This window comes from Heloderma suspectum, chromosome 6, assembly GCF_057233095.1.
Source record: "Heloderma suspectum isolate Gila_16-S chromosome 6, 16-S_ref, whole genome shotgun sequence".
Taxonomy (NCBI): domain Eukaryota; kingdom Metazoa; phylum Chordata; class Lepidosauria; order Squamata; family Helodermatidae; genus Heloderma; species Heloderma suspectum.
Window position 1 is genome coordinate 83,882,222 of NC_139463.1, and position 24,930 is coordinate 83,907,151.

At 45.1% G+C, this 24,930-nt stretch overlaps 2 protein-coding genes and 1 pseudogene across 2 annotated transcripts; 2 read left to right on the forward strand and 1 right to left on the reverse strand.

The window, feature by feature from the left end:
- Nucleotides 1-567: 567 nt before the first annotated feature.
- On the reverse strand, nt 568-1,548 carry LOC146341592 (olfactory receptor 14A16-like). Its single transcript, XM_084807559.1, has one exon. It carries the CDS (start codon nt 1,546-1,548, stop codon nt 568-570), a length of 981 nt encoding a protein of 326 aa, XP_084663685.1.
- A 7,511-nt stretch (nt 1,549-9,059) lies between these two features.
- Nucleotides 9,060-10,022, forward strand: LOC146341593 (olfactory receptor 14C36-like). Its single transcript, XM_084807561.1, has one exon. It carries the CDS (start codon nt 9,060-9,062, stop codon nt 10,020-10,022), a length of 963 nt encoding a protein of 320 aa, XP_084663687.1.
- Nucleotides 10,023-21,608: 11,586 nt separating this feature from the next.
- On the forward strand, nt 21,609-23,331 carry LOC146341594 (olfactory receptor 14A16-like; annotated as a pseudogene).
- Nucleotides 23,332-24,930: the final 1,599 nt, after the last annotated feature.

Sequence of the window (24,930 nt, forward strand, 5' to 3'; positions counted from 1 at the left end):
GGAGCCCCTCACCCCTCCACCCCACGAAAGCCCATGAAACGGATCCTACCTGGCTGCGGCTCCGGCTGCGACTTCTGCTCCAGCAGTGGCGGTGGCGGCAGCTCCGGCTGCTGCCAGGCTGGTGCGGATGCAAATGGTGTCCTGAGTAGGGGACACCATTTGCATCCCTATGGTAGCCCATGATAGGCTATGTAAATATTTACATAGCCTACCATGGCTAAAGCAGGAGCCATGATAGGAGCGGAGCCGGCCGGGCAGGATTCCAGGGGGGAGGAACGGATCACCTCCCCCCCATTGAGGATTCTGGGGGGAGGAATGGATCACCTCCCCCCACCTGTGGAACCTGGCGGAGCCAGGTAAGCGGGGTTTCGTACACCCCTAAAGAGGTCAAAAGATGCAGTCTGGTACAGGACCACCCTAGAAGGTCATTAATGCTGGAGGAGGCAAGGACCTCTCTCTCTCTCTCTCTCTCTTTCCATGAAAGGGGAGATCCAAAACATCCTATGGTCATGGAGCATCCTCCCAGGGGCCATAGGATTTCAGCATGATTATATTTATACCCAAAATTCACCTTTGCAGAACAAGAATGGAGAAGGCATTTCTAGAAGAGTATCTCAAACCGAATATCTTTGACAGAGCATGTTTTATCTCCTTGTTCCTCATGCTGTAGATTACTGGATTCATCAAAGGTGGGACCATGGAATATGCCATAGTAAATGCCAAGCCCAGTTGGGAAGGGGAATTGGAGGTGGGTTTGAGGTAAGCAAAACATCCAGTGGATACAAATATGGAGACAACAATGAGGTGGGGAAGACAAGTTGAGAACGCTTTTTGCCTTCCCCGCACAGAGGGGATTCTCAGCACTGCCACGAAGATGCGCACGTAAGTCACAGCAATGAAAATAAAGCAGCACAATCCAATGACAGCACTTAAAAGAAGAACTCCAGTTTCAAACAGGTACAAGTCAGAACAGACAAGTTTAAGTAACTGTGGGATTTCACAGAAGAACTGATTCACAACGTTGGAGCAAAAGGGCGACGCAAAGGTGCTTCCAGCATGTAACACTCCATAGAAAAAGCTGATGATCCAAACAGTAGTAACCATTAGAATGCAGGCTTGTTTATTCATCAGCTTCTCATATTGTAATGGGTTACAAATGGCAACATACCGATCATAAGCCATGACTGTGAGTAGAGAGAAATCAGATGCTAAAAAAAAGAGGAACAGGAGGACCTGAGCAACACATCCAGAATAAGAAATGTGTCTGGTATTCAAGAGAGAATTGATCATAGCTTTGGGGATAATGACTGAAACTTGGCCAAGGTCCTGCATGGCCAAGTTCATGAGAAAGAAGTACATGGGGGTGTGCAAGTGGTGGTCAGCAGCTACTGCAGAGATGATGAGCAGGTTCCCTGTTACAGCGACCAGGTACAATACCAGGAACATAATGAAGTGTAGGATCTGCAGTTCCTGAACATGGGAGAATTCCATGAGAAGAAACTCTGCCAGAGAAGACTGGTTAATTGGATTCTGCTCCTTAAGAAGCATGTTGCCTGTGGAAGGAAGCAGAGGGGCAGTTGTTCAAAGGAGAGCTTAACCATGTGCCAAGTGGAGCTTCAGTATTTGGGTATTTAATTTAAGCTTAGATTCTGCTGCTGCTAGTAGTAACAGCAGTATTATTATTGTTGTTATTGATGAGGGTGATGATGATGCTTGCAGAGTCATTACTGTGTGTGGATGTCATTGAGACAATGAAAGCTTGAAATGTGAAATAAATTAACCCCCAAACATCCCATCCTGAAGGAGCCTTAAACTGGAGCCTTATGTAGTCCCAAGAGTGTTTTTTTTTTCCAACCTCACTGCCAAGTCTCCATCACTACCCATTCATATTCATGCTGCCCTAATCATTGTGTCATCTCAATTGTGATGCGGGGAAAGGCCGTATCATAACATGTTAGAAACAAGAATGTTACTCACATTAGTCAGAGAGATCTTTTTCATTTATAAACCACTTCTAAGAAACAAATGATCTCCAGCAATCAACAAAGGAAATAACCCTTAGTATCAGCCTTGCTCACATCTCACCTTTGCAACAATGTGTATTGCCATCAGATTTTTGGCAGAAGTAAAACTTAGAATCAAGTTTGGAATTTCCTCCTTCCACAAAATATTTGAGGAAAGCAAAACAAACAGAGGAAGAGAGAGAGACAGGCAGGCAGAGGCAGAGGCAGAGGCAGAGAGACAGAAACATTCTATAACACCAGCAAGAGTTCTGTAGATTGGTGCACCACACAACCTTACCAATAGCTCATGCTTTCCTCTTATATTTCACACTGTGCATACGATGGAATTGAGCAGGGCTGGGCAACCAGCTGTCCAGAGGCTGCCTGTGCAGCCTGCTGTGGAGGATGCCCCGTCTCCCAGATCCACCTCCCAATTCTCCTCCTCTTTCGCCATTGCTGCTGCTGCCACAGTTGTGCTAAGACACAGGGCACACAGAGGTGACTCTCCTCACACACCCTGTTTGCCGCACAACTGGTGAAGATGCTGGGAATCAGGATGCACGAGGAGAGTCATCCCCCCACACCCTGTTTTCCAGAAGGACTGGGCTCCTGTCAGGAGTGTGATTGACATCACATACCTCCCCCGCCCCCGACCAACTGATTGGTGGTGGAGAGGTGTGACCTCAACAGACAGGAAGTGGTGGTTTAAACCTCCCTGTCCCTGCATGCTGAGATGTGGGGAGGGTGTAAATTGGGTGCAGACATGCATGTGCATCTGAGTATGTGTCCATGGGGGGGGCAGTGGATGAGTTGTATGGGTTTGTTTGCATGAGTGTTGGTGCCTGTGGTGTGTGTGCAAGTGGTGTGTGACTGTGTGTGCGTGCATGTTACCGACGTTTTCATGCTGAAGATTTTAAGAACTGCACAACTACTTATTTCTCCCAAAAAGGCTTTCACCCGCTCCCTCAATCCCAATTTCATATCTCAAATATACTGTCAAGATGACAGATATTCTGCTAGTTTTATAAAATACAGTAGATGATGGAGTGAATTTAAGGATTAGGTTAAGTAAATCGAGATGATCACTTACTAGATGGCCATTGCCATGGGCTAACTCTCCACAATGTGTATTTGAAAACAAGTGAGCTTTAACATCCTGTCAAGTGGTGGGGTGGATTTTACTTCTCCTTTGTTTCAGTTGATTTATGATCAGGTAAAATAATTTCAACACTTGACAGTTAGTACTGAGTATGTGACTTACTTCTTCTGCATATAGGGTTGGGGAAGGGCTTTAGTTCACAGGCAGAATACATGCCCTGAAAGCAAAAGTCCCATGTTCTATTCCAGGCATCTCCAGGTAGGGCTGGGAATTGTCACTGCCTGAAACCTGGAGGACTGCTGCCAGTCAGTGTTGGTGATAATGAGCCAGATGGACCCATTCAGCATCCAGTAAGGCAGCAGCACCCAGTGTCTACAATGGTTGCCTTTCTTCAACCAGAGAAAAGGGTTTGGAAGAAGGCACAATGGTTGCACAGAAATGATCAAGGAATGGTTACAGAAGAACAGCCAAAGAAGAATGAAGGATGAGAAGGTGGGAAGTTTAAACATAGTGAAAGTGGTACTTGTAGGATCCGTACAGAAGTAACTAAGAAACATATAATTTTATAACATGTGTGACATAATGACCAGCTAGGTTAAAACTGAATAAGCACCAGCGAAGTCATTCAAACACATCCAGTATATTAGTCCACCATTTCAGAGAATATTTGCTAGTGATGCGAAAATTCCCTCTCCCTGAAATTCTCCTATCAGAACACTTTTGGCTTTCCTTAAAGTCCCTTAGATGTTGTGCTCAAGAAGGAATCTCCACATTTTCTTTAAATGTCCCATTTAAATTAACGGTGTGATCCCATACATTTCTAATCAGATTTAAGCCACACTGAGTTCAGTAGGACTTATTCATAAGTAAGTGGGTATAGGATTGCAGCCTAAATTGTATTACAGGGCAGGTCTTGATGCTGATTGTGGGTCTACATAGGAAAGTATGCAACTGATTGCTTAAATCTATGTTGCAGTTCACAAATTTGTGTGCAAATAATGAAAATATTCCAGCATCCAAATAGAGAGCTCAGATAAACTGAAGTGCTCTGATTTATTCCTGGTTTATCAACATAGACAAAAGAGTGACTATATGCAGAAAAGAAAATATAAGAGAGAGGAGAGATGGGTATATTCCTAATTTCCATTGTGAGAACAATTGGGATACTCCTCAAATGATGAGAAAGTTTTAAGTAGCTTACTTTTTTTTTTCTTCACAGATTTCTCTCAACTTCAGATGCACTTTCTCCTCCAGAGATGTTAGATGACGGTGCAGGTGTCTAGACAGCCATGCCATTTTACTGAAGTACTCATCCTCTTGTATCTACAAAGGCAGTATGAATTTGTCAGTGCTGGGAGGAGATTTATTAATAAATTTTGTGTTCCTAGAGATTTGCTCTCCCAGGATTCCATCAGATCTCAGCAGCAGACATGTAGAGAAAATAAATTAACTATCTGGGCTGTCTTCTGGCTAATATGACCAGCAAAGCCTGTCAGTGTTTGGGTACATAAATATTTATTTAGTCTATCAAGGCAAGCCAAGCCAAGCAACCCCCCCCCAAAAAAAAAACTGCGTACACAAATGGCGGTGGCTACAGCACGGCTGGGCAAACAAAAAAACACCACGTACGCAAATGGCGGCAGCTACGGCGGCCGCCATTTGCATTCCCTATTTTTCACCATTCTAGCCTACGTAAATATTTACGTAGGCTATTACGGCGAAAAAAAAGGGGAACGCAAATAGCGTAGTGGGCACGATTTGCATTCCTTTTTTTTTTTTTTTACTGTTCTAGCCTACGTAAATATTTACATAAGCTGTTACTGTGGGGAAAAAAGGAACGCAAATAGCGCCCACTACACTATTTGCATTCCCCTATTTTTCGCTGTAATAGCCTACGTAAATATTTACATAGGCTAGAACGGCGAAAAATAGGGAATGCAAATGGCGCCCTCTGTAGCCTCTGCCATTTGCATACACGGTTTTTTTCCCCCCAGCCGTAATAGGCTACGTGAGTATTTACATATTTTAGATTTTTTTTTGCCCAGCCTGGAAGGATGCAAATGGTGGCCACTATGGCAGCAGCCTATACATGGCCGGAAGTCCGGCTGTGGACAGCCCTGGCCAGCTGCTCCACGGAGCTGCCATGGAGCGGAGCCGGCCAGGCAGGATTCTGGGGGGGAGGACCTGATCGCCTCCCCCCCCATCGAGGATTCTGGGGGGAGGGATGGAGCGCCTCCCCCCACTGCGAAAAATTCCACGAAAAGGTAAGTGAGTTTCGTACATCCCTAGATAAGGCCCAGCACAAAGTGCAGCGGAGAGTGATGGAAACAGGCTTGACAGATGCCTGAAAGTGAAAGGAAGGAAGAACAGGGCAGAGAGAAAGAGAACTATGAAAACTGACAATTCAAATATGTGAGAGGGCACTATAAAATCTCTCTCTCTCTCTCTCTCTCTCACACACACACACACACACACACACACCCCAACTGTTCCCTCTCAGAGTTGTCCTCTTCAAATGTGGGCTTTTCTTTTAACCCACCTCTTTACCTCTTTTCTGGAAGGCTTCTCCTTCCAGATTCTTTGTGGGATTAGGATTGACACATCCACATCCACATCCCCACCCCCCCAGAGTTTTTTCTTTCTTTGCCTTTTTATATGTTCCATAACATAACCACTAGGTGGTGCTGAATATATAGCAGAATATAGCAGAATTCTAGCAAATTGGGCAAATAGTATACACTAGGGTTTTGTGCCTCCATTTTTGGATTTACCAGACTTTCCTCATTAGAAGGGAAAGAAAACATGTTTAAATGGTTCCAAATGACCGGAAAGGCCCTGAAGGGTGACAACATCATATAAAGCACCCAGAAACTCTCATGAGTGAGGAACCATGAGCATACAATAAATGTCTTGTGTAGAAAGGCTCTGAGAAACAGGTTGTGGCTATCATTATAGCAAGGATCAAGGCCTTTGAGAAAGCAAAAGGGCAGAAGGCAAATAAACCAGGGACACTAATCACCAGACACAGACTCTGCAAGGCTCTTGTAGGGTAAAGAATGTAGGGATGGGTGAGAAATATGCTCAGTCAAGAATTTTTAATTTTTTAATTTTTTAATGAATGCACTTGATGCACTCCTACTGGAAGTGAATGTGGAACCAGACACAATTTGCGGTCAGAAATCCATATTTTTCTGGTCATTCCACAATATAATAATTTCAAAAATGGGTTCAACAACTGAACTGAAAACTGTGCAAAATCAGCTACGTGCATTTCTCAGATGTGCATGTACATGTTTTAATCTGGGGTAGGAAAACTTTTCAGCTCATGGGCACATGGGAAATTTGAGAAACTGTCCTGCGCACAACCATAAAATGGCTGCCATGGGTGGGCAGGGCTAGTCACAAAGGGAAAATAACCTGCCCAGAGGTGTTGCACAAAATGCTAGTTTTGCCCCCTGGAGGCTAGTCCAATTTGCGAGGATAGTCACACTCAGGCTGGGTCCAACTCGACAAACAATTCAACAGAGGAACGTCAAGGCTCAAAGCAAAGTCGACCAAAGGGCCTTGCCCATGCTACAGTTTTATCACCTAGCTTGCATTTCTTAGTTAACGTGTTGCTTCTGATTGGTTGCCAGCAGTTTGCCTAGCTACCTTATCTTAGGGTTACTGCTCACTCATTCTAGGCATGCGCAGCTTGTACAATGCTACGCCTGCTTAAGTCACATAGAATGGCATCAGGTTACATTTTTACCACAGAGGAACCCATGGGGAATTAAGATGGCAGCAGCTAAAGGCTTCCATTTTTCTTTGAAGCAATCTCAGATGCCATCCCTGAAAGAAAATGGAATTGCTGTTTGAACTTGCAGCTTATATGATAGCACTGGTAGGGATGGACAGAATATGTACCTTCCGTTCCGTTCTGTTTCCTCTGGGGGGGGGGAGAGGTGCTCCGTCCCTCCCCCCGGAATCCTCAATGTGGGGGGAGGTGCTCCATCCCTCCCCCCTGGAATCCTGCCTGGCTGGCTCCGGCCACCCATAGCCAGACATCTGGACAGCCTGCAGGGACGCAAATGGCGGCGGCTGTAGCCGCCGCCATTTGCATCCCTGTACTTAACTGTGATAGGCTACGTAAATATTTATGTCGCCTATCATGGCAAAGTAAAAAAAAAATGTGTATGCAAATGGCGGTGGCTATGGCTGCCGCCATTTGCGTTCGCTATTTTTCGCCGTTCTAGCCTACATAAATATTTACGTAGGCTAGAATGGCTAAAAATAGCAAATGCAAATGGTGGCCACCGTAGCTGCCGCAATTTGCGTACGCTGCGCCCAGCCGCGGCCGGACAGGAGACCAGCCGCTGCCACTGCCGCCGCCGCCCCCGCCGCTGCCGCCACTGTGCCTGCCGCCGCCGCAGTGTTGCTGCCGTGCCGCCGCCCCCACATCCGCGCTGCCACTGCTGCACCTGCCGCCCCCCGCTGCTGCACCTTCTGCCGCCACCACACCTGCCGCCCCTGCTGCCGCCCCTTCCGCTGCCACCCCCGCCGCCCCTTCCGCCTTTTACATGTGCTTCCCCCCTCCTTCTCCCCGTCTCTGAGTCTTCCATTATCCTTCATTGGTCTCGCTCCTCTTCTTGCCACTTTAACTCTTTTCACGGAGGAAACTGAAGTGGAGCACAACGGGGTAATTCGAGAGCTCATGATCTGCGATCTATTTAAAAACGGAACAAAGGGCATTGAGTGCAGGAGGGTCACGGCAGGATCACAGCATCATGGAAAGAGCTCACAAACATCCATGAAGGAGCAATCTCAATCTCAGGATAAAAGCTCCATGTGATGAAGCCCTATGACAAAGGACCTGGAAGATCCTTGGAGTGGCCAGGCCACGTGTGAATATGTCCTTGTTATTCAAGCAATGTTCCCTCCACCTGCCCCCATGTGTCGCTGCTGCTATATAACATATTTCTGGAGAACAGATCCCTGAAATCCAAACAGAAGCAGAAGTGGGTTAATCTCCTTGACATTGTTACATACATTCTTTATGTTCTTACTGCCAAACGCACTCTGAAGATAAAATGAGAGAAGAGGTGAGTTAATATTGGAAAGGTATTTTCTTCTGTTTTATTTATAGCAAGTTCATTAAAATCTTAGTACAAAATAAATGAATGTCCAAAAACAGACAAACAAAACACACAACCAGTTATCAGGAAACAATGAAATGAAGAAACAAATAGCCAAGATGCATCTATTGGTGTCCTGATTTCATTAATGGCCTTTGAAAACCTGTAGATTTTTCAAAGTTGAATGTGGTAGGCGGTGTTCATTCATCTCTGTGAATTATAACCAACATTGCATGAGTAGATCTGCTTGCACAACAGAACTTCTGCTTCCTGTCTTCCCCACGACAGCCCCCTGTGCACTACCAAATCTGCTCTGGAGGTCCCCTCACCCTTCCAGAGCAGGATTTTGGAAAGCTATAGGGGGAGGGGGACCTGTTCCACTGACAGATGCCATTCCATTGTAGGACACACACCACTGGACTCAACCTTATACTTTATGCTAGTGTTTCAGTTCTGATATTTAATTAGAAACTTATCCTTGCTTCATTTCTAGAAAAAAATGAAGCCATAACAATGGACTGTTGTTGTTTTTTTGTATTGTTCCAGTTGTATGGCTGATTCACTCATGCTTCACCACCTATACATATAAACCATGTAGGGGAGAATGCCAGGACAAGTCAGGTCAGCTGTTTAAGGTCATGGTTCCCCACTATATATTTGCAAATATATTTCTGTGTTTCACATTTCAGATTGATAAGCAGAAAGCTAGGATTATGTTAACTGTGTGAGTTTATTCGCAGCATATGCTGCAACCAGCACAAGGATGATGCACACATGTGTAAAATGCTCCTTTTCTTGACAACATCTTTGCCTTTCTCCCCCAGTTCTTTTCCAAATAAAGAAATGGTAAACCAAACATCTGTGAAAGAATTCATCCTTCTGGGGTTTTCTGACATTCGAGAGCTGCAGCTTTTACATTTTGTGGTGTTCCTCTCCCTTTATTTAGCAACCTTGATGGGAAACTTCCTCATCATCATAACTGTAGTCCGGATTCATCATCTTCATACACCCATGTATTTTTTCCTGGCTATCCTCTCCTCCATAGATGCCTGCTACATTTCTACCACTGTGCCCAAATCCATGGCTGATTCATTGATAAATGACAATTTGATTTCATTCTCTGGTTGTGTCACCCAGGTTTTCTTGGTTGTCACATTTGCAGGGGCTGAGCTGTCCTTTCTCACTGTCATGGCTTACGACTGCTATGTAGCGATCTGCCATCCTCTACAATACCAACTGATAATGAACTGGAACGCCTGTCTCCAGATGGCAGCTGCTTCTTTGCTCTGCAGTGTAGTCAATGCCGTGGTGCACACTGTGAACACATTTAGATTACATTTCTGCCAGTCTAATGTTATCGAACAATATTTCTGCGATATCCCTCAGTTGCTAAGGATATCTTGCACTAATACAGAGGCCAATGAGAGCTTCACCTTTTTCAGTGTGTTTTGTGTGGGTTTGTTTTGCTTTTTGCTCGTATTGGTTTCCTATAGTTACATCTTCTCTGCGGTGTTCAAGATTCAGTCAGCTCAGGGAAGGTATAAAGCCTTCTCCACCTGCACCCCTCATCTGACCGTCTTTTCATTGTTTATAAGTACTGTTATGTTTTCGTATATGAGACCAAAAGCCTTGTCCTCACCATCTCTGGATTTGTTGGCTGCTGTTTTGTATGCAGCCTTGCCACTACTAATGAATCCCATCATTTATAGCCTGAGAAACAAAGAGATCCAAGGGGCTGTGTGGAAAATGTCAAAGAAAAGGTTTGAATTTCAAATGTTGTCCTCAAAAGCCTCTTCTAAGACATAGGACTCTTCATAAAAGAGACACCAATGGAAATAGATATTATGATTACTGATTTCTTTATCTAAAATATTTCTAGCTTGCCTTTCTGCCTAACCACAAACCGCCATGCTGGTTGACCACTATAATAAATAGTCAGATTGTGTGTGTTTCTAAAGAGCAGCATTTATTCCTTAATTGCTATTATTTATATCCTGCCTTTCAAGATACAAATTCTTCCAAGGCAGTCTGCAAGCTACATAAAAATATATGTAAATAAACCACAATAAACAATATATTCAAAAAGAATATTATCAGGAACTTCCCACAGTAAGTCAGTGGTAGATTCCCTGGAGTGGGGAGGGAATGGTCCAGTTGGAACAGGAGCTGGAGCCTGATTTCTTTTTTGCCTGCTGACCTTGCTCTCCTGGCTAAAGAAAAAGAAATCCCAACTCAGGATAAAGCAGCTTAGGAGGATTTGCAGGGAACGTAGTGAGCAGGAAAATGCACAGGCACCCATCTTCTCACTCACATCTCTTTATGAAGCTACCTTCTCCTGACACTGCTTTGAGTCAATGAGGCAGCAGATCAGATGTGATTTGGAAAATGCCTGTTAGTCCAGTAATGTGTGTTTCCTAGGGATTTACAAAAGTCACTTACCTTTTTGAAGGTGGGGGGGAGGCGGTCTGTCCCTCCCCCCAAAATTCTGTCTGCCTGGCTCCTCTTTGTGGAGATTCTGCGGAGCTGCTGGCCGGGGCCGCCTGCAGCCGGACATCTGGCCGCTGGGCAGCCTGCAGGGATGCAAATGGTAGCTGCCATAGCCGCCGCCGTTTGCGTCCCTGTATTTTGCCATGATAGGCGTCGTAAATATTTATGTAGCCTACCACGGCAAGCAAAAAAACAACAACAGCGGATGCAAATGGCAGTGGCTATGGATTTGCGTTCCCTTTTTTTCACTGTTTTAGCCTACGTAAAGATTTACGTAGGCTATTACAGCGAAAAAAAAGGGGAACGCAATTGGCATAGTGGGCGCCATTTGCATTCCTTTTCCCCCCGCCGTTTTAGCCTACGTAAATATTTACATAGGCTATTATGGCGGGGGGGGAAAGGAACACAAATAGCGCCCACTACGCCATTTGCGTTCCTCTTTTTTTTTTTTTTGCCATAATAGCCTATGTAAATATTTATGTAGGCTAAAACGGCGAAAAAAAGGGAACGCAAATGGCGGCTGCCGTAGCCACCGCCATTTGCATACGCTGTTTTTTTTTTTGGCTTGCCGTGATAGGCTACATAAATACTTACGTAGCCTATCATGGCCTCCGCAGGGATGAAAATGGCGTCCCTGCATTAGTCGTGATAGGCTACGTAATTATTTACATAGCCTATCACGGCTATGATGAGGAAGCGAATGGCGGCCGCAGACGCGGCCACCATTCTCAAGTCAGCATGGATGGCAGCAGGTAAGTGCTCCGTTCCACGCACCTTTCATGGGGGGGGGGCTTCGTTCCACCACGGACACCATTCGGCCTGACCGAGATCCATGGCGGAATTCTCTGACATCCCTAGTGTTTCCATTCTAAACCTTCCTGTATGTCTTACGCGGTATCAAGGTGAATGTGGTCCATGAGTCATGCATTGTGTTTTGTCAAGTGCCCCTTTTTTGAGCCCTGCCAAGCTACAAAATCAGGAGATTTTTTCAAGCTGCTGGTGGGCCATTATAAATGCCCCCCCCCAGCATAAATGACCCAAAGGCTTCAGTGTGCCTTCGGAGGTCAGACAGGCGCCAATGTTGTGTTGCTTTCGGCGCCTCCTGAAGACATTGTTATTTTGAGAGGCCTTCCCTGAGTGACAGGCTACGAAGTATTCAATTCAGAATGTGTTTCTTTCTTTTAAAATGGTTTCATTGTTTTAACATGGTGTTTAATTCTTTTATCTTTGTTGCTCACCACTCCAAAATCTTTTGATGTGGAGTGGTATATAAATATTGTAAATAAAATTAAATAAAAATAAAAATAAAAAATAAATAAAATAAGTGTGTATGAGGAACTGCTGCCTTTTTGATAGAAAAAAAGCCTTGATGGACTCTCCTCAGCAGCACTCTGAAGTGGCATGATTATGTTTGCACAGTCTCTGAGGTTTTTGTAATAGTCGTGGCACTTTGGGAAATTTTCCTCATAAGCAAGAGTTCTGGTCATCTCACTGACTTCTATTCACAGAACCATCCTTCAACAGCTCAACCTTCAATTCAAGAGACATCTGTGACATGATTCTTCCAGCCAACTATCCTAAATTCAAAGTAATGAGTAAATGTTAATTTACAGATATATTGCACTGCCTAAACTACAAATAAATTTCACAGGGAAATGGGTAATACCCAGAAGAACAACCAAAGCTACAAGATTATTGTTTTTATTTTTTTTTATTTATTGCATTTCTTTCCCACCTTTTTTTTCCTCCAAGGTACCCACAGTGGTGTACATAATCTTCCTCCTCTCCATTTTATTCTCGCAACAGCCCTGTGAGGTAGGTTGGGCTTAGAGTCTGTGACTGGCCCAATGTCAACCAGTGAGCTTCCATAGCTGAATGGGGACCTAGAACCAGGATCTCCTGGCTCCCAGTCCAACACTCTAACCATGCCACCACACTTGCTCTCATGATTTAGAATCATGGTTAATAACCATGTTGTTTGTTTGTTTGTTTGTTTGTTTTCTATAAGAATGTGTATGTATGTGTGTGTGTGTGTATATATATATATATATATATATATATATATATATATATATACACATAATTTGAACTGAGATAAGCTCTTAGAATGATAATGTAACATTTGGGGAGAAAGATGTAAGCCAGTTGGAGGCCAAGATGGCAAAAACCTCCACACCCACTGTGTATCTTATGGTTATGTCCATACTACCCCACCCCCACACTCACACAAAATTCAGGACAAAAATTCTCCAGTTCAGCAGTACTCTTGTTGATTGACCCCTTCTGTTCTAGCAGACCACCTCTTGTCCATGGAGCCTTCTATTTAGCAGTTCCATTACTTCCTCCAGTTCTATTATCCCTGTCTTTTCTGCCCTCGTTTTCCTCAGACCATTGCCTCAGCTAACCATTTTTTACACTGCTCTATCTAATACATTGTCCACTGTCCAACTCCAACCATCCAACCAGCTCTTGGACTGTCTGTCCCTTAGACTTCTTATTTCTTAGGCCTGCTCTTACTGAGCTTTGTCAGTTTTCAGACATGTAACCTGCCCAAAGAGCTCTTCCTGTCTGTAATCCTCTTTGAGGGTTTTGTCAACTAACAAAGGTGGGATAAAGTGAACCCGGCCTTACCATGGCCACAGCAGATGGAACAATCAAGATTTAACACACACACAGAGACACACACATTTGAAAATATGCCCAGAAAAATCTGTGCATTGTCACTCGTTTGTTTGGTGAGAAATCATGTCTTCTGGGCATGGAGTTCAGTCATTGCAACAAATTGTTTCCTCCTCCTGAACCACCTTGCTGTGTTCAAAGTTCCAACTTTCAACACTTGGAATGGGGTAGCATCTAACAGAGAGGTGGGGAATGGGTGGGCCTTCAGATGTTGTTGGACTGCAATTCCCATCAGCCTCAGCCAGCATAGCTAATGGTGAGGGTGAGATGCAATCCTGCAACATCTGGAGGGCCACACATTCCCCATCCCTGATCTAATCTTTTTTTAAAAAAAATCCTAAATATGAAGGATAGACTGAAGCTTTTTAAGAGGGCAGTGAATCAGAGCAAACCACAGACAATTGAGGGGTCCATCCATACCCTGGAAAGGAAGAAAATATTTTGTGAAACACTCATGAGGACCAAGGGCTAAAACAGATATTATGGTTCAGACATGACAAGCAGATATGCATTTTGTTCTTTTTACTGTAGGGGGCCCAATCCAGATCATGACCCTAGCATTGGGGGTAGGAATCCTTTAATCCTTTCCCCCTGTTGTGGTCCTGGTCTGGATTGGGAGGAGGGGGGCATGCCTGCATTTTTGCATGAAAAATAGTGATGCACTTGCTTCACTGTATAGACCCTGCTTCGGGTGAGGACAGCAAGGTCCTGTAAGTAGGGATGTACGAAAGTGACTTACCTTTTAACAAAATTGATTTGAGGTGGGGGGAAGGCTCTCCGTCCCTCCCACCGAAATTCTGGCCAGGGGGAGGTGCTCTGTCCATCCCCCAAAAAATTCTGGCTGGGGGGGAGGCACTCCATCCCTCCCCCCTGAAATTCTGGCTGGGGGGGAGGCGCTTCGTCCCTCCCCCCCGAATCCCGGCCGGCCAGGTCCGCGAATGGCGGCGGCCATAGCCGCCGTTTGCGTCCCTGCAGTCGGCCGTGATAGGCTACGTAAATGTTTATGTAGCCTATCACAGCTGATTTAAAAGAAAAAAAATGTGCATATGCAAATGGTGGCTCCCATGGGCGCCAACATTTGCGTTCCTTATTTTGACATGACTTAGTCTACGTAAACATTTACGTAGACTAAGACGGCGAAAATAAGGGGAACACAAATAGCGTAGACGCTACGCTATTTGCGTTCCCCTTATTTTCGCCGTAGTCTACATAAATGTTTATGTAGACTAAGATGTGTCAAAATAAGGAACGCAAATGGCGGCGCCCATGGGCGCCGCCATTTGCGTACACGCGTTTTTTTCTTTTCTTTTAAATCAGCCGTGATAGGCTACTTAAACATTTACATAGCCCATCACGGTATTTTTTAAAAAATCTAGCCGTGATAGGCTACGTAAATCTTTACATAGCCTATCACGTTTTGTTTGTTTGTTATACTGGAAATGGCGGCAGTGGCAGCCGGTCGGAAGACCGGCCACCGCAGCCACTGCCGAACTGCCGCCGAACCGCTGCTGCAGCCACTGCCGCCAGGAGGATTCGCCCAAGGTAAGTCCCGTCCCGGTGTGGGGGGCGGGGGGGCAGACCATTTCTCCACTGATTTCGGGGGGCCGAATGCACTGGCATTCGGCCTCCTTGAGATTCGTGGTGAAATTCTCTGACATCCCTACCTGTAAGCCAATTCCTCCCTCACTCAATCCTCTTCAGATTTTCACAGAGTTGTTTGTGGCATCTGGATGAATTAACTCTGGTTTAGCAACAGCCTTTGCTCTCTGGCAATGCAGATGAGCTGCAGGTAGCCTATCAGCTGAGGCCACTGGGCTGCATGAGGCATTAGTGATCAAAGGCTTGGTGCAGGGAGGCAGCATACAGCCAGGACTCTGGCAACTGCAGAACGCCATGAGTGCATCTGCCTGGGCTATCAACCACTGCAGCAGTAGGACCCTGAAGTAGGGATGTACGAAAGCCACTTACCTTTCACGGATTATGTTGATGGTGGGGGGGAGGCGTTCCGTCCCTCCCCCCAGAATCCTCGATGGGAGGGAAGTGCTCCATTCCTCCCCTCGGAATCCTCTGCAGCTGGCTGTGCTCCGCGGCAGCTCCGTGGAGCAGCCGGCCAGGCCCAGCCAGGCCAGAGCCGTCCACAGCTGGATTTCTGGCCGCGGAGGGCTCTGGATAAAAACAAAAACAAAAACAACCATGTACGCAAATGGCGGCGGCTACGGCCGCCACCATTTGCGTTCCTTAATTTTGCCATCTTAATGTACGTAAATATTTATGTAGACTATGACTGCGAAAATAAAGGGGAACGCAAATAGCGTAGCGGGCACTATTTGCGTCCCTTTTTGATTCCCCGTTTTAGCCTACATAAATCTTTACATAGGCTAAATCGGCGAATCATAAAGGGATGCAAATAGCGCCCACTACGCTATTTGCGTTCCCCTTGATTTTCGCCGGCAGAGTCTACGTAAATATTTATGTAGATTAAGACAGCAAAAATAAGGAACGCAAATGGCGGTGGCCATAGCCACCGCCATTTGCGTACGCGGTGTTTGTTTTTTTAAAACCCACCCAGCCATAGACTGCGTAAAGATTTAGGTAGCCTATCACGTAGTGGTTGTTTGTTTGTTTTTAAACCTAGCCATGATAGGCTACGTAAATCTTTACGTAGCCTATCACGTCTTTTTTTTTTTTTACAAGCCTGGAAATGGCGGCGGCCGGTCAGAAGACCAGCCGCCGCCGCTGCAGCCGCTGCAGCCGCCGCCACCACCGCCCAGATGATCCACCCCAGGTAAGTCTCATCCCAGGGGGGATCCTCGGGGGGTGGGGGGTGGCAGGCCATTCCGCCACAGATTTCGGGGGGCTGTATGCACTGGCATTCAGGATCCGTGGTGAGATCCGTGACTCACCGAGACTCACCGAGACTCACTGAGACTCACCGTGATCCGTGGTGGAATTCTCTGCCATCCCTACCATGAAGGTAGTTATTGCATTGGCCAGGCCTTCAGGTACCCACTCATCCCCCCAACACTAAGACCTTATTCTTTTCCTGCATTGTATCTAAGTCCTGATTCAGTGGCCAATATTTTTGGGCAGGTTTCTCCCAGGTTCATTTGGGCTAACTGTACCCACAAGGTCTCTCACCTCTTCTAACTTGGACCCAGCATGGGCAATCAGGGCAATGAGATCCAAGAAGGGACAATGTGAGGCAGAAGGGAAGGGCAAGGTACTAAACCCCCCAGAAAAATGCCCTCCTCCAATGATTTCTTCCTTCTCCAATGATGAAACAGGCCCACTCTTGCTGGGTTAACAGCTAGGCTCAAGGTTCTTGAGAAAGCCCAAGGACTTCCAACAGAGGTGTAGAAATCTCCCAATGAGAAGTCACCATGTGGCAGGGTGGGGTGGGGTGCTGGATGACAAGGGAGAAAGCTAACACATCAAGCATCACCATACCACAGAACTGCTGAAGTTCAGCACTATGTGAGTTGGAAGATATCTAGCCCCAGAGCTCAACAGTCTCACATTATACTACTATAGTGGTGGGGGTGGGGGGTGGAGTGGTATTCCAATTCTTTAGCCCATTCCTCCTTATTTCTCATGACAAGGGATAACTTGTTTGTTAAGAAACTCCTTTTCCAAAGGAAAGACATCCCAAGAGCTCAGATTTCCAGCATGATTACAGTAAGTAACACCTTAGATCAAGGACGGGCAACCAGCATCCCATGGGCTACATGTGTCTCTCTGTGATGAGCCCCACCCATTTTCCAGCCAGGCTGTGAGGACAACACTGCTTTTCTGGCACAGCAATTGGGACGGCAGTCTTGACTGGGGTTGCTTCAATGATGGGGAGGCTTGAGTGGCCTGAAAGCAGGTGGTATCACAACTTTTGTACTGCTAAGGGTGGTGGAGAAGAAGCAGTAATCCTGATCGGGGTTGTTAGGGGTGGGAGCCTGCATCTTTCTGCTCCCCCAACAATCCTAACCCTGTGTGTGTGTGTGTGTGTGTGTGTGTTCATGTGTGTGTTGTGTGCATTCATGAGGATGGATGTGCATGTGTACAAACACACAGCACCTCACCACCCAGTGCCACATGCAGCCCTCAGAGATGAAAAGGTCACCCATCCCCTGTTTTAGCACTGCAATTTATTCATTCATTCATTCATTCATTTCGTTTTATTTCTATACCGCCCAACAGCCGAAGTTCTCTGGGCAGATCACAAAAATTAAAACCAAAGAGCACACAATAAGACAATATAAAATATATAAAACATTAAAACCACAGTATAACTATACAACCAGACTAAAACCAGAATAAAACCTATCAGCATTGCAGTGATTTAAAATACAGATTTAAAACAGCAAAGCTAAAAGTCTAGAAAGCTGAAATGCTAAAATGCCTGGGAAAGTTAAAAGGTCTTCACTTGGCATTGGAAAGAATGCAATGTAGGTGCCAGGCAAGCATCACTAGGGAGCTCATTCCACCGCCAGGGTGCCACAGCAGAAAAGGCCCTCCTCCTAGTAGCCACCTGCCTCACTTCCTTTGGCAGGGGCTCACGGAGAAGGACCACTGAGGATGATCTTAAGGTCTGCGGGCAGGCACATATGGGAGGAGGCAATCCTTTAAATAACCTGGCCCCAAGCTGTTTTGGTTTGCAATTATTTAATTTCATTTAATAGAAAAGATTATTGAAAAATGTTTTAAACAATGATACCCCCCCCCACACACACACACACTACAGGATAAGAGTTGTTGGGTCAATCTCCAAATCTCAGGAAATTGGAAGCTAAGGCTGATGTCTTAACATCTGCCCCATGATTAGGGATTTAGGAGAATTTCAGTTTTGCTCACAAAACATGTGAGCAAGCCTCATTCAAAGCTCTGAACGTGAACGCCAGCACATGTCTCTGCCAAAAATATTCTCAAATTGTTGCAAATTGTTGAACATGTGCATGTGTCTGTCTCATTCCTGGTTCCCAGTTCGATTTACACACATTTCCTCCATGGACTGAATCAGCCCCACTTTACACTATGAAGGAAAGTTGGATGCATTAGGAAATTTGCACACATTTGGGGAAACTTGTGCAAATCTCCCATTTGATCACTGCTTGATTTGTGTTTGCCCAAGTTTCCCAGTTGCACAGAGCAAGCAGCAATCACAAACAGGAATCAGGCACAAGACGAGTGATGAGACAATGTTCAGAGAGTCCTGGCAATCTTGAACATCGCTTGTTCTCCCATCTCTATCCATGATCAGTGATGATGTTGTGCAATGCCACAAATTGTGCTTGCTTACAACTTCACCTCCATGCACCCACATTTTTTCTTTGGTCTATGAGGGCCAAATCCAGAAGGGGAGGATGGCATGCCACCAGCAAAGATGCCCCATGTTGTCCTGGTCCTATTGCCTTATGAAGCATATGAGTTGCTAGAGGAATCCTCCTGTGAGATGACCCATGCCAGTCTGTTATTTATATCAGTAGCTGGCAGGATAGATGATGCAGTGGAGATGGGAATGTCCTATGATACAGCAGGACTGAGAGTAATACTGCTGCTAATGACCGAGGGTGTGGTGCTTATAGCTGTATTCCCTAGCTTAACTCTGATCTTAAACTGGCAGGTTTTGTGATCATTGGCTATATACTAGTGTCAAAGTGGATCTTAGCTCTAAAAGTTCTCTGTCATTCCCATGTATCTACATTGAGCCAACATAGGCTAATTCTGGTAGGAGAAGTACAAACCAGGCAGTTAATTTTTTTCCTGTATGCTTCTAGTACTGTTGCACTAGGCACTTGAGAATAAGTCTCCAGGAACACAAAACATGTATAAAGAAACCACTACCACATGGTAACAAGTACTTACTACCAATATAGACAGACCTTTTCATTGTCTTGAGAAGGAAAGAGTAGGGTGTTAAATTGCAGTAATGACTGCTGAGGAAGACATGGCATCTGGAGCTGTAATCCATGTATATGAAGACAGAAACTGTAAGTTATTTATACACATAACTACAGAATTGTGGAAAGTGATACAGGACTTTCTCAATATTCCTTAATATGTTCTGTCTGTCTGTCTGTCTGTCTGTCTGTCTGCCTCTCTCTCTCTCTCTTTCTCTCTCACCTATCTATCCATCCTTGTGACAATGAGGATTTGGGAAGTTGTGGGAATGAATGTAAATTGCTCACAGTATGTCACAAGGAATTGTGAATCAGTGAATGTGTTGTTGTTGTTGTTGTTTTTCCACACCAAGCATATCTTCCCTTTTTCTTCTCCCAAATGATTCATTTTTTTACCTCTCTTTACGTCAGTGAATACAATCAAACTGGAATAAATCTTAGCTTTCAGTACAGCTATCTGTTTAATTGCTGGGATATTTTCATGTGGCTGGGAATAACGCAGTTAAAAGGTCATTAGTTATTTTCTTGCCTAATTCAACTAAAAATACTTATCATTCAAAGTGAGAAAAGGAATTATCTTGCAATATTTCAGATTTTCAATATTCTTGTTTTTGCATTTGCTGTAATGATATTTGCATGTGTATAAGTCTCCTCCATATAAATGAATAAACTGATTGGATAGGACAGCTCCTCAGAACTCCCATGTCCAAAGCAATTACTAGATTAGGCATTATTGTTCAATTATTGTAAACCATGAGGCTTATGACGGTGCATATTCTTAATATGAGACGGATTAATTCAGCTCTCTTATTCCGATGTTTTATCATCACCTTGACCATTTAATGGCTAAGCTCAAGCTTTAAGAATCCATGTAATCTCCGACAAGCCTTTAATTTGGCATATCTGTGTCTTGCTTGATCCTAGTTAATATGGCTTCCTCTATGAGGGTTCTCACAGACAGACCTTGAGACCTTGTTTGGAGATTCTAATAGGGGAGGGGAGCTATCGTATGCCTTTGACTGAAGACCGGTACACTCGGTCTATCTGGGATGGTTGTCCTCTACCACTGAGCCCACAGTTTTGGGAAGGACACACATGGAGCAGTGAGAGAGGAAGGGGACATCCACCCAGCCAGCCTGATCAGCTGAATCAGCCCTGGCACTCAATGGGGTGACAGATGCCATGTTTGTCCAACAGACTTGGGAGAAACAAAGAACTATTGACTGGCATGGAAGATTAAGCCCGCTAATATACTATGATAAGTTAATAAGCATTGTCTAGACTTTGTGAGATGTTTTAATAGCCCCCCATGAAACATTTTGATGAGCCTTTTCATAATCACACTCCTTAATATTTCTTATTTTGGTGTCACTTTCTGTCTAAGAAGGGCATTTTATTATGTTTTTGTATATGTATGGCCTGTGGTTAATAAGCAATAAATTGAACTGAATTATGAAGGTTGTACACCAGACTTCAGTATTCCCAAGGAATGCTTGGATATGCATCAGATATGTCACCCACCTGCCTCATCCCAAAACCTGCCCACTTGCCTGTTCCACGGGATCAATAATGCAGAAGGCATCAATAATCCCTAACACCTTAGCCTGCAAAATAAAGCAGAAGGAGAGTTTTGTATTTATTTATTTCTATATGGAGATAATCCTGTCTTAAATTAGAGTAGTCTAGAATAAATTAAATTTGGATACATCCCAGCTATATGACTCGCTGTTAATTCTTCATTCCTACCTTCTTCTACCCTATCCCAATGAAATACCTATTTAACCTGTTGTACTTCCCCTGTTCCAGCTTTTAAATAAAACACACTTCTACCAGTGTTTAAATATGGCTAAGCAGGGTCAGCCCTGGTTAGTACTTGGATGGGAGACCGCCTGGGAATCAGGCTTCCTGCACTGAGCAGGAGGTTTGGCCTGATGGTCTTGTAGGCCCCTTACAGCCCTATGATTCTATGGTTCTGTGATACATTCCAGCCAAGATGGTCTTGCATGTATTGTGCTCATACTAATATAAAATAAGGAAGGGCCACTATGCCCTTTTCTGTGGTTACATCCATGAAAACAGCAGCATAGCTACGGAGCGGGGTGGGGGGATAAAATGTGGTGTCAGGTTTGGGATTAGCCTTTTTGTAGGTTTGTTTTGTAAATATATGAAATCACAGAACAGGAACAACATGAGCAGACTGAAAAGATGATCATCAGTATTGACATCCAGCTGAACCACTGCTCATGAAATTGTTATTAGAGCAGAAAATAATTTGCGTATACTTTTCCTTATGTTTCCTTCTACAGCCGCTATGCAACAGACTACTGAGTGGAAATTGTCCAATAAAACCCCAATGTCTGAATTTTTCCTCCTGGAATTCTCAGAGGTTCAAGAATTACAGATTCTGCACTTCATTGGGTTCCTGGTGTTGTATGTAGAAATTATGTTGGGGGATCTTCTCATCATTTCTGCAATAGTTCTTGACCACCGCCTTCACACATCAATGTACTTCCTCCTGATGAACTTCGCCATGCAAGACATCGGTTCTGTTTCAGTCATTATCCCCAAATCAATGGTCAATTCCCTCTTAAATACCAGGCACATTTCTTATTCTGGATGTGTTGCTCAAGTCCTCTTCTTTTTCTTCTTTGTATCTGATTTCTTCCTCCTCACACTCATGGCATACGATCGGTATGTTGCCATTTGCAACCCATTACAATATGAGATGGTGATGAATAAACAAGCCTGCATCCAAATGCTTGCTTGTGTGTGGATCAGTGGTTTTCTCCATGCAGTGCTGCATACCAGCAGTACCTTTGCAACCCCTTTTTGCTCCAATGTTGTCAATAGGGGTGCACGAAAGTCCCTTACCTGTCCTCGAAGCTTTTCGCGGTGGGGGGGAGGCGCTTCGCTGCTCCCCCCGCGAAGTTCAGGCCGGGGGGGGAGGCTTCCTGCCTCGCCCGGCTGAAATTCAGGCCAGGGAGGAGGCACCTCGCCTCACCCGGCCGCAAACTAAACAGTTAAAAAAAAAAAAACACGCCCCCGTGATAGGCTACGTGACGATTAACGTAGCCTATCACGGCTAGATCTGCAAAGTCAGCCGTGATAGGCTACATAAATCGTCACATAGCCTATCATGGGTGACTTTAAAAAAAAAGAAAAAAAAGCGCGTACGCAAATGGCGGCCCCCATAGGAAGCCGCCATTCGCGTTCCTTATTTGGTCGCTGTAGTCTACGTAAATCTTTACGTAGACTACGGCGAAAATAAGGGCAACGCTATAACGTTGCTATAATGCTATAACGCTATAACGTAGCCATGATAGGCTACGTTAATCGTCACGTAGCCTATCACAGGGGCTTTTTTTTTCTTTCTTTTATTGGAATGGCAGTGGCGGCAGCCGGTCAAAAGATCGGCTGCCACCCCCGCCCCTGACGAAGACCCGACGAACCGCCGGCCGGACCCGCCGCCGGGAGGGACATTCGCCAAAGGTAAGTCCCGTCCCGGGGGGGGGTGCGGGGGGCAGGGGGTGCAGAGAATTTCTCCCCGAACCTTGTTCGGGGGGCCGAACACATTGGCGCTCGGCCCCCCGAAGTTTCGGGGAGAAATTCTCCGCCAACCCTAGTTGTCAATCAGTTCTTCTGTGAAATCCCTCAGTTACTTAAGCTCGCTTGCTCTGACTTGTACCTAATTGAAATTGGAGTTGTTTTCTCGAGTGCTATGATTGGGTTAGGCTGCTTTAGCTACATCATTATAACTTACGTTCATATTTTCACTGCAGTGCTGAGAATCCCTTCTTTGCAGGGAAGGCAAAAACCCTACTCAACTTGTCTTCCTCACCTCATTGTCATCTCCACATTATTATTTACTGGATTCTTTGCCTATCTACGGCCCACTTCCAACACCCCATCACATCTGGATTTGGCGTTCACTGTGATATATTCCATGGTTCCCCCCCATGTTGAATCCAGTGATCTGTAGTATGAGAAACAAGGAGATCAAGACTGCCTTGTCAAAACTCTTTGGATTTAACCAAAGAACATTCTCCAGGATTCTTTTATAACTGTGAGCTTATCCAGATGCTTTAGCCTCCACCTTAGTGTTGATGCATGCTAAAAGTGACATTTTTATTCATTTATTACATTTTAATCCTAGCCTTTCTTCCAAGGAGCTCAGAGCACTCTTGTCATACCCATTTTATCCTTACAACACCACAAGGTAGGTTAGGTGTCAGAGTAGTAACTGGTCCAATTTCACTCAATGAGCTTTATGAATGGGAATTTTTTTCCCAATAGTAATGTTTGGCTGTGGGAGCTGGACTATCTGTAAGGAAGGCTGAGCGCTGAAGAATTGATGGCTTCGAACTGTGGTGCTGGAGAAGACTCTTACGAGTGCCCTGGACTGCAAGGAGGTCAAATCAGTCCATCCTAAAGGAAATCAACCCTGACTGCTCATTGGAAGGACAGATACTGAAGCTGAAGCTCAAATGCTTTGGCCACCGAATGCAAAGAGAAAAGTCCCTGGAAAAGACCCTGATGCTGGGAAAGATTGAAGGCAAAAGGAGAAGGGGACAGCAGAGGATGAGATGGCTAGATAGCATCAGCGATGCAATGAATATGAATTTGAGCACACTCCAGGAGAGAGCAGAGGACAGGAAGGCCTGGCGTGCTATGGTCCATGGGGTCACGAAGAGTCGGACATGACTTAACGACTGAACAACAACAACAACCCTAGTCCTAGCCCAGCACTCCAGCCACAACACCACACTGTGGTGCTGGGGAACCTGTCCCCCTGTAGATGTCATTGGACTACAACACCAATAATCACTTCCCATTGCCCATTGGTTCAGCTTCTGAGACTTGGATTCCAACAACATCTGGAGGGCCACAAGTTGTCCACTCCTGCCACACTGCCTACCTCAGTAACCTAAGACTAGTACTAATACAAGTAAAATAAAGTAAGTTTAAAAATGCAAGTAAGAGAGCACTTCTATGGTCCCTGGGATGTTTTCCTAGGGACCACAGGATTTTTCAGAGTCCTGCTCCTGAGGCCATAGACACTTCTATGATCTCAGGAGGGGGGCTTTGGATTCTGATCCTTCCCACCCACCCTGCTGCCTTGCAGCCAGCAGGGAAAGAACAATGGTGGTTGTTTCCTGAGGTTCCAAAACAGACTTTGGGAAGATGAAAATGGTGTGTTCCAGTTGGTGGGGAGGGGAAAGGAGAACTTGGGATCCACAGTATCCTGTGGGCTGTCCAGCCCTGGCTCATCTCTAAGCAGTGTGACTCCTTTATACAGTTGACTCCTTTTAGACTGAAGCCCATCCAGAGGGGAAAAAATAGGATGGAGAGGCAAAAATCACCTCCATCACTACTCCCACCCTGTTAGCACTTGCCCGGCAAGGTATAGGATACTTGGAAACCACCTAAATCTCTGTGTGGGTCTGTGGTCCACATTGGAGCTTAGTATTTTTTCACATTGTTGTGTCCATGGCAATCCACAATATGATCATCCTTAATACATTTCAGATGTAACTGCTGCAAATTCAGTGATTTTAAATAAACAAACAAACAAAAAATTGCCAGTTGAACTCCCACGTTCAGGCTTTCTCATGTTGACTCCAGCTCCACAAAAGCAGAAAGTGGGAAGATAATACTGAGGC

What these genes read in the sequence shown, in the direction of transcription:
- LOC146341592 (XM_084807559.1), bottom strand. Translation starts at nt 1,548, where the DNA reads ATGCTTCTTAAGGAGCAGAATCCAATTAACCAGTCTTCTCTGGCAGAG.
- LOC146341593 (XM_084807561.1), top strand. Translation starts at nt 9,060, where the DNA reads ATGGTAAACCAAACATCTGTGAAAGAATTCATCCTTCTGGGGTTTTCT.